At 41.7% G+C, this 9543-nt stretch overlaps 1 protein-coding gene across 1 annotated transcript in view; it reads left to right on the top strand.

Annotated features, from left to right (window-relative positions):
- Nucleotides 1-544: 544 nt before the first annotated feature.
- T265_05614 (hypothetical protein) overlaps nucleotides 545-9543 on the top strand; it is a gene marked incomplete at both ends in the record, with an annotated part of 36033 nt that continues 27034 nt past the window's right edge. Inside the window, 2 exons of the mRNA XM_009170673.1 lie at nucleotides 545-983; nucleotides 6361-6479. Coding sequence (XP_009168937.1) covers nucleotides 545-983; nucleotides 6361-6479 — 558 coding nt within the window. The remainder of the gene's footprint in view (nucleotides 984-6360; nucleotides 6480-9543) is intronic.

Raw genomic sequence — 9543 nt, 5'->3', positions numbered from 1 at the left:
ATTTCTCCCAAACCGCTCTTGCGTGACAAACATGCTCGTGTTTATGGACAGCTTAACTCAAGCCAAGGACGAAGGACTCATATCGGATGCCATATTTTTCGACTTCTCAAAAGCATTCGATGGGGTCCCACACGTCCCGCTGCTCCACAAACTCGAGTCTCGCGGGATTCAAGGGAAAATCTTTCGCTGGATCAAGGCGTTCCCATCAGACAGATCATTCCGAGTGAGAATAGGCTCGACATATTACTCTCCAGTGCCGGTCTCCATTGGAGTTCCTCAAGGCTCCGCCTTGGGACCAGTAATGTTTCTGATCTACGTCAACGGCCTCCCAGACGTCCTTGCGAGTCCATGTCTACATTTTGCGGACGACTTGAAATCCTGGAGTTTCAATGCCATCATCCTCCAACTGGGTGTAGACGCTGTCAAGCAGTGGTCGTTGGACTGGCACCTTCCTCTGAATGATGGAAAGTGCGTCCATATGTCGTTTTGAGGGGAATCAGCAAATGCCTTTGTTATGCATGGTAAAAAGGGACCAGAAAACATCATGTGGATAGATGTCCAAAAGGATTTGGGCATCTGGGTCTCCTCAAGATTGTCCTTCTCACTACACCATGAGAAATCGTCCCAAAAGGCATTCGCCACTTTACGGATGATCCTACGCACCTTCTCCCGTATCACTCACATGGACTTCCAAATACTCGACGGGGCCTACGTCAGACCGCTCCTGGAATACGCCAACCAAGTTGTCTACTCAGGGCGTACGAAAGATGTCACCCTCATTGAGCGTGTGCAGCGGGCCGCTACGAGAATTGTTGCCGGCCTCAAATCCGTGGACTACGAAACGCGTCTCGCGATGCCTGATCTATTTCTCCTCGAGTACCGTCGCCTCCGAGGAGACCTAATTCTTACTTATGCCCTGTTTGAACAAAGCTTGGCAAACAGGTTTTTCACCGTTGACCCAGCGAACACACGGCAAGGAGATGGTAAGAATATTTTCATGCTCGGAGCACATACATTCATTAGACAAATTTTTTCCTCGTTTCGGATAGTAGCTGCGTGGAATGACCTTCCTCCGACGGTTGTACACGCTTCTTCTAGAACCAAATTTAAAGCACTATTAGACATTTAATTATGCGTATTCTTGCACTGGCGAGCATACTGCCCCTCGCTGAGAACATAAAGAGCAGTGCTACACCCTTTTTTCACTTGTGCCTTTCAGGTGAACAACAGCCACTGACGGACAAGTACAAAAGCGACCCGGGAATCTTGGGCATAATCCTTGATCCTGTGTATCAATCAGTGAATCCGTGAATCCGTGAACTAGCGCCGCTGCAAACAGTCCTCCTGAGCAACTTCTCGCCTGGTGTTTAATATGTTGAAGTTCTGGGCGCCTGAGAATTAGTGGGTCAAATATATGGGTGGTGGGTCCACGTTTCCCTACTAGTGAAGGGCCGTCTGAAGGATGGCGCGGTTGTTTTAGCGAGCAAAGGTTGCTAAGATCTAGGCAAACCCCGCACATTATGATTTGATTACATTCTCGGACCTCATATGGATGTTAGGCATTCTTGTGCCCATTCCGGAAGCAAAAGTGCCTGACGAAAATGGCGTCATTTCGGTGATAAAAAGGAAGTCGGTCGAAGAATTCGATGGACGATACCAAATACGTAAGAGGATAAATGTTGACAAACTATATATGAACTAGTTTCGTACAAAAGCGTTATCAAATACAATCGACCATGGTGATCAAGGAAGTTCTTCTTCTTCGTCTTCTGTATATGATGCACCTAATGATGTATGCGAAGTAAATAATGATGAAGCGTCAGTTTCGCGTGGTCTTGGCCTAATAGATGATGAGAATTTGTTCATCCTACCCCCGGAGGATACAGAAGAAATTAGTGAGAGTGAAGAACTGAGGCAAGAGCACCATGATGTATTGACAAGTAAGGATATGTGTGTTAATCATCCGCATTTGATGCTAAAGCCAAATTAGGTAATAAGTTACCGCCGCATTCCTCGAAGAAAAAGAAGAAAAAACGGTTTGCTTCTATAATCTACCTAACATTTTGCTCACTACAGTCTGTACACCATAAACCTCTCGAACTGCAAGTATGATTCGGGTAAGTGAAGATTCAGATGCTAATTTTTGCAAAATAATGTTTCAAGAATGCTAGTTCTTAGAACTTAATAGTTTGTGGTCAGATTGGCCATTTTTTTGTCACCGAGGATTTGCCGTCTATGAAGAGTTGTCGCGAGATTTTCGCTTACTAATGAATCACTATTCTGACTCCGAGTTTGGCTTTTGGGAGGTATTGTGCTGTTCCCTGTCTCCATTTCTCAGCATTCACGATGTTGTTAGTGTCAGTTTATCTCATCCGGCGGCACTTTGCTTCCTCCAGTCAGAGCTGGATCCAGCAGAAGTTTATGCCAGTCAGCTATCGTGATGGTGAATGTAGGCGGCGAACGTTTTTTCTTTTCACAGCTAAAACAGCAAATATGCCTCTACAACATGAATATGTTCAAAGTTCCTCCAAAATTCAGTACTCCCTAACGGCAGTTTGGCTGGGTAAACTAAAATAGACCCGGTTATTACTGACCCAGATAACTACGTTTAACGTAAAATATATTTAGAATGGTAGTGTAGTTTGAGGGGTGCCAAAACAACCCGATTCTAATACGACAAAAAGATCGATAGGAAGGAAATTTTACTAGGCAGCGATATAACAGAGCAACACAGCTCACTGGTATATCGGTGTACACAGGTGTAAACGGTTTCAAGTAGAACATAAAATTGACGTAAACTCGGGGACTGCGCCTAAGTGATGAGCCCAAAGAAGGGCGAAACCGGTCGTGGGCTGTCGATGAATTTTCAGCAAGCTTGTGAGTAGTGCATTGCGAATATACATGTATCGCGACATCTCAAATATCGTAGGGACTGAAACATGTGACAGCTTAGTGCAGCACATTGGTACCTTGGAAACATCACAAATGAGAGATTCAGCTGGGTTCCATTGAGTCTGCTGCAAAACCAAATTAGTTTGCAAATGAGTGTGTTTCGCTAAATGAAGTTATGCCTGAACGAACATCGTTAGTCGCGCGCTCAATAGAGCACGTACATCCAAGTGATTGTGCTTAATACATGCACCCCCTTCCGATCTCCCCAGTGATCATACTATTGGCACCCCTGTGTTACCGCCTCAATTATACCAGCTGCTGCCTCCAATGCGAAGCTGTCCACTCATACCTTCCCAAAGTATCGGCGAACAAAAATGTCACACCTGTAACCACTGCCAAATAAGTACTGTTTAAACAGCTGAGGACGATGACACTAGCATGCAAGTTAGAAACATGAAGAGCATAAGGCTTAAAATTTGTGGCTACTGCAATTACTTCAGTGGTCCCTACCTTTTGTCGTTTCATGTTTTTACTTTGTAATTGGCGAACAATTTATATCAACCAAAAAACTGGTATTGCCATAAAAATCACAAATTGGTAATCACGGAGCATAGTCGCATAGGTGTTTGAAAACAAGTGCAAAAGTCTTCGAAATACTATGTATAGAGGCTTTATTCTTTTTATTAGACCCTTTAGCGGTTACCATTTGGTCAGCAGAAGTTTTTCAGAGGCGGCATGTTCCAGGTGACCAAAGGTGACAGTCAACTATGTTTCCGTACCATATTTATGCTCGTCCTCTTTCACTACCTTTTCAAATAAACATTAGACTAAAGGCAGAACTGTCTAGCTTGATGAGTCACCGTGCACTCGGGGAACTACGTCAGAAAGTGGTAAAAAACGTTAGAGTTAACTAACTAACTAAAAGGTCGTTTTCATTCCTGAAAGGCTCTTTGTACCGGGTGTATTCAATACAACTTCAGCAAAAGCTTGGAGCCGTGGTAGTTTAATCAAACGACGTATGAGAAAATCCAACCGACTCAGAAGATCAATAACAGCCATAATAAAAGCATTGAGTTCTGAAAATGACATCCTACGACAGAAACGTAGCTGATTATTCTTGTTAGCACTTGTTTTGAACTGTTAGTCACATCTTGTTGTGTGGTGGGGTGTAGTAATTTTATCCAGTACACAATACTTGTTGCAGTGTCTTAACTCCTCGAAAATTTTCTTCTGACACCACTTTTACCATTATCGGAGCAGCAACATCGTAATTTTATCCAGTACACAATACTTGTTGCAGTGTCTTAACTCCTCGAAAATTTTCTTCTGACACCACTTTTACCATTATCGGAGACAGCAACATCAGTGTTGACATTGATACTTCACTACCGTACAACCATAAGGTTTGCTTATTTATATTTAAAGCCTTTGAGTGAAAAAAATAAAGAGGGCGGGTGAGGAAGGGGACCTATTGCTACCCAGTATCAAAACTTATGAGGTGTCTACACCTCCAGCTACTCAGTCAGACAGTCTGAACGCTACTGGCATTACTCAGCCGCCATTTCTTGAAGTCTCTCAGGCCAAGCACAGGCGAGGGCACTGGGACCCAATCCCGGAAGGCGTACAACACTAAGGACACTCAAAACCTTCATAGCTTTTTCATGCCCTTCTGCTGAGTCATATGTTGGCTGTTTCGCGATTTGCGCCGTTATGAAGGAGCCGCAGAGAACAACACTCGTCTCAATAGACGGTGTTTCAGCATGCGTAGTACATGGCCGAGCCATCATTGTCGGTGGTTTTGAATGTTATCCATGAATGAAATACATGACGCGCAACCAAATGCCCATATTCTAATCAGCCTCTTACTAGTCCGCTGAGGCTGCTAAAACTGGCAATGCTTCCAAGACACTAATGGTCAAAACTCTGAATCCGTCTTGCATCATTGGTCCTAAGAGGCCACGGATCAGACCCACACAACAACGCCTTACTTAATATGGTCTAGTACACGCGACCATTTAGATCTAGTGAGATGACTTTTTGGCGCCACAAGTGACGTAAATTAGCAAACGTGATCAAGGTCTTTGAGATTCTTGCATTGACTTCATTACACATTTCCGTCATAGCTAATAAAACCATCGAGTTGTTTAACGTTTTGATGTACAAAGACTGCCAGAGCGCACATTTTGGTCCTTACTTTAGCTTTGAAGTATTGTCCGGTGTGAAGCTACAGCCTTTTGTATGAGGTTTGTTGCTATATTCAGCGGCCCATACGCTCCGTGAATATATCCGTCGACCTCACTTTACTTTGTGAAAAATGGTCCTGACTTGCTCTTTGGAACGTCGAACTAATATATTATATACCTATTGGATTGCCAGGAAAGTGGAAGTCTATAATACAGTCTTCTGGCTATGAGCCGTAGATTTCACAGAAAGTAAGCAAGTTGGAAAATATAACATTTCACATATGGAGAATGGAAAACTTATGGTTAACAACACACGACGACCGCCAAAACAGTGTAAAGTTGATGTAGTGTAGACATGAAGAATCCATCTACAGGTCTTTACTCTAAAACAAAAGCGTTTTGAAAGCGTTTGGACCGTGAAAAAACGCCGGATGAACTAATACGGGTCAGCGTTCTACCATTAAGCAGGTACTTCCATGTTGACAGTCCATTCTTGGAACCGAAACGACATTTTTTAACTGTTTGCTATTGAGCTTTCGCTGCATTTCTTTTGTTTAGTTGTTCCGAAATAAATAACGGTGACTGAAAAGTTTTGTTAAAAGTTCCAGGCTTTGAATGATATCAGAATATGGGGCTTGACCATCGAGCTGTGACGTAACGTCCAAGTGGACTAGGTAGATAGAGTAAAGGGCTACGACAAAACTTTTAGAGAAAATCCTGGTACCAAAATAAAGATCAACTTTTGAAGGTTTTGGCTTATCTGTGAATCCGGGAAGAAAGTCGCTAACATGGGTATTGGTCTTGTCTGTTCACTATGATTATCATTGCTAGGCTCTACGCTTTTTCTTCAATGTTCCGGAACGTAGGTTAATTACGGTCACTCATCGGTAACATGGAAATAAGAGAGTGTGTCTTTAAGTGTGTTAGATTCCAAACCACCCTATACACACGAGTGTCAACTGGCAGCAGAACACCAATGAAGAACATGTAAGGTTTTTGGTTTGTTTAACAGTGACTCCTGAATAATGATTTTTCACAGCGTAATTGTCAATTTCTTATTATGACGAGTGAACGTATTGACCATAGGTAACAAATGTGCAAGAAAAGCGAATCTTGCATCCAAGTAACTCTTACTTTTAGGTGGTGCGCAAAGACCGTTTATGCGGATGCCATTTCTCTTGATCAAATTACGTTCTGAGATTCACACCAATATGACCTTTTGTCTGAACTTGCGTTAATTAAGCAGAATTTACTAAGGAATGTGATTTGCAATTTCCTACTCCAGTTCGCCGGGTGGCTCGCAGATTTGGATTTCGTGAAGTCGAAGAAGACGATGAATGGAATCTCTATTGGACGGATTTTTCAGTTTCTCTTGACAGAGTATTTGTTATGAAAACATGGCAGGTAAGTTACGAATAAGACCTAGTGTTCTTGAACGTAGATCGTCGCTATCTGTTAAAAGTGAATGACAAGTTAAGATTTACACTTTTTTGCGTCGTAATAAAATGATGCAGACGGAATTCTTAGCTGAAATTTGGTTTAGTTCATTCCAAGTGAGAACAATTCTAGGAATCTCGGGTTACTTGTAAAATACTGCCTTGTTGCGCTGGTTGTTTTTGATATCCTCAAGAAGGTTACGCCGGCGCAACTCGTTTCATGGCGCTATATATTACCTCCTAAAACTACGAGATCAACTCTTAAACATTTCTGTCTCGAATTATTACTCAGCAGTCGTTTTACTCTTTAGGTCCTCCATAGAAAAAATGAGTCTGTAAGTGGGCGAGTTGCTTAACAAACGGGTTATGCATGATACAGCTAGGTAGTTTCGCCGTTTAGGATGAATAGCAGTGATCACAGCACTAGTAATCCAAACACAACTAAAGAGCTTGATTCGACGACATCAACGTTTCCGTTTAAGTTTTCTCACCAAATCATCTAAGCTTGTCACTAGTCTATGGATACAGGAATTATTATGCTGCTATTAAAATGTTGTACGACAGAGGAAGACTTTTTGTCTCAAACTGTTAGCGTAATAAATGGTCAACTGTGTAATTCTGGTTACTTCTTTGAAGCTAATCAGGATGTGTTTGGTCATGCAAATTCTCGTACAGACTACCTCAAAATACAGTTTTTTGTTAAAAATAACAGTGTTATTGGCGAATTCGCTTTTTGAAACAGTTGGCGAGTCAGAATGTTTTAAACCAACAAATATGCGTCCCATGTCAGGTTGGCAGACTGAAAATGGGATGCTCGCGTTGCACCCTTTACCAAAAGATACCTACTTAGTAGTAGTCTTCCATACTGGCTGGTAATGAAACGAGTTTCGAGGAATAAATTCGAGCATACAGTATCAAATGACTTAGAAAATGGCTTTGCGTTCTCAACCGACTAATCACATCGCATTCAAAAGACGACTTTGAAGTAGATTTAGTTTTGTCTTTGAAACGTTTTGCCTTCGTAAACGGGACTTGAATTTCATTTAGTTGTAAGTAACTGGTTGCGCTAGAAGGATTAAATCCTTCGCTACTAATGTCTACTAGATGACTTCTGGCTGTAGTATTTCACGGAAGATCGAAAACGATACGTCTCATTTTGTGGAAGCCTAGTCGGCAAAATATGCGTGCTACCCTCTTCATCTTGGTCGATAATGAATTCAGCTCTATGCTGGCACAATTTATGCTCCGGTGTACAACGTATCCAGCCATTACAGCTAATGTTGTCATTAAATACCAGATATAAAAGTATCAGATGGCCCTCCCCCTGAACACATATTTCAAAGAGAAAGAACAAATGGAGCTAGTACGTAAACAGTACGTCACCGTACTTTTTACCGCAACAATCGACAGACGCTGTTATAGTTGATATTGTCTGAATTTTTTTTCAACAATAAAAACTCCTTTGGTCACCTGTTCATTTGTCTGTAGAACATTCCCTATGGAACGCTTAATCAGCTGCCTGAGATACGTCGTACGGCTAAGTTGCTTGTTTGTTGTGAATTTCTACTACTTTTTGAAATGGTTTTAATGGGATCGCGTTCTTAAAAGCATGTTGCAATACAAAGCAAAGTATAGGTTCTACATGGTGGGCGTGAAGCGTGCATTTGTTGGTCGGTTGAGTTACGGTACAAACTAAAGTCTGATGTACACAAGTTGTTTGCTGCCGAACTAAGCCAACATAAGGTTGGTGATTTTGTTTCATAATGTCGAAACTCACCAATAATTATTGGGACATCTACCTGAGTTGATGTATTTTAAGAATTTGGCTATTCTGACTTGAATAGGTTAGGAGAAGGTTGGTAACGCTCCCCCGTAACCTTTAAAAGATTTAGAACTAGTGGAAAAACTGAACAGTCATGTCAGATTAACGAATCCATCCAACAGAACGCAAAGATTTTCAGTTCGCATTCGGTGATTAACCTGGGTACTAAACTGTTTGTGCGGATATGCGTATGAAGACCCATTAAACTTTGACGGAATGTGTAAGGGTGCATCAGAAGTATAGGGAGAAAAACAGAATTATTTGATAAAATAACATGGTGTCACTGGTAGTGTTTCATTATTTCAGTCTGAATTGGAAGGGAACTAGGTTCAATTTAGTACCAGCCGTTTTGTAAGTCACTTCTGAAACTTACGACTGACTCAAACTCACCGTAACTATGTAAACAAGCGAAATGTCGATAAAGCTTCAAAACAATTTACATGAGACATTTATGGGTTTGCAGTATTCAGTTGGACGATTGTACATCTTTATTTTAGAAAATCAATCATTTTCCTGGCATGTCCGAATTATGCCGAAAGGATTCACTTGCGAGAAATTTGAACCGAATGGCCAAAATATTTCCTAAAGAGTACGCGATTTTCCCCAAAACATGGAGTCTGCCAGCAGAGTGAGTGGGTTTAACAGTATAGCACGTTGACTTCCTTTCTTGTTCGTTTCCACTTCTGTCAAATAAAAACAAGAATTCCCAGTGTAGGTCAGCGTTCCAGGTGAACAATTTTTCGGCAAAACGCAATATTCTCTTTGAAAACCCCAGACTGGTTTCACCGTTCTTGTGACTGGTTAAACAGACATAGTCTCAGAGTTTTCACAAACCCTTTTTGCTCAAATACTGAGTTGTACGTGATCGTCGGAATGTAGTAACTAACGACAAACCCAAATTAGTCTTCATTTTGGAATATTTTTCAACAGAATGAAGCCTACTTGTGGCGTTTTTCTAATGTTCGGCTCCCCTGATGCTTGAAGAATTTGAATGAGCTGATGAGCCGTCATATTATCAAGACGCTGACAAGAAAAGTGAGAAAGTGGAGACTGAAATTGAGCCCAAAGTCTTTCATTTTGAGGCTTGAGATTTTACCACCAAGCCACCTCAACCGGTATTATTTCCTTCGCCCCAGGCGCAAAAAAACTTTTGAAGTAACAGAGTAGTCTCTGGTCGTTGGCTTGTTCGCTGAGCTGGGCAATTTGGTTG

This window comes from Opisthorchis viverrini (genome assembly GCF_000715545.1).
Source record: "Opisthorchis viverrini unplaced genomic scaffold opera_v5_109, whole genome shotgun sequence".
In the NCBI taxonomy this organism is placed as follows: Eukaryota; Metazoa; Platyhelminthes; class Trematoda; order Opisthorchiida; family Opisthorchiidae; genus Opisthorchis; species Opisthorchis viverrini.
The sequence above is the reverse complement of the archived record's forward strand: the minus strand, read 5'-3'. Positions and strand labels throughout refer to the sequence as shown.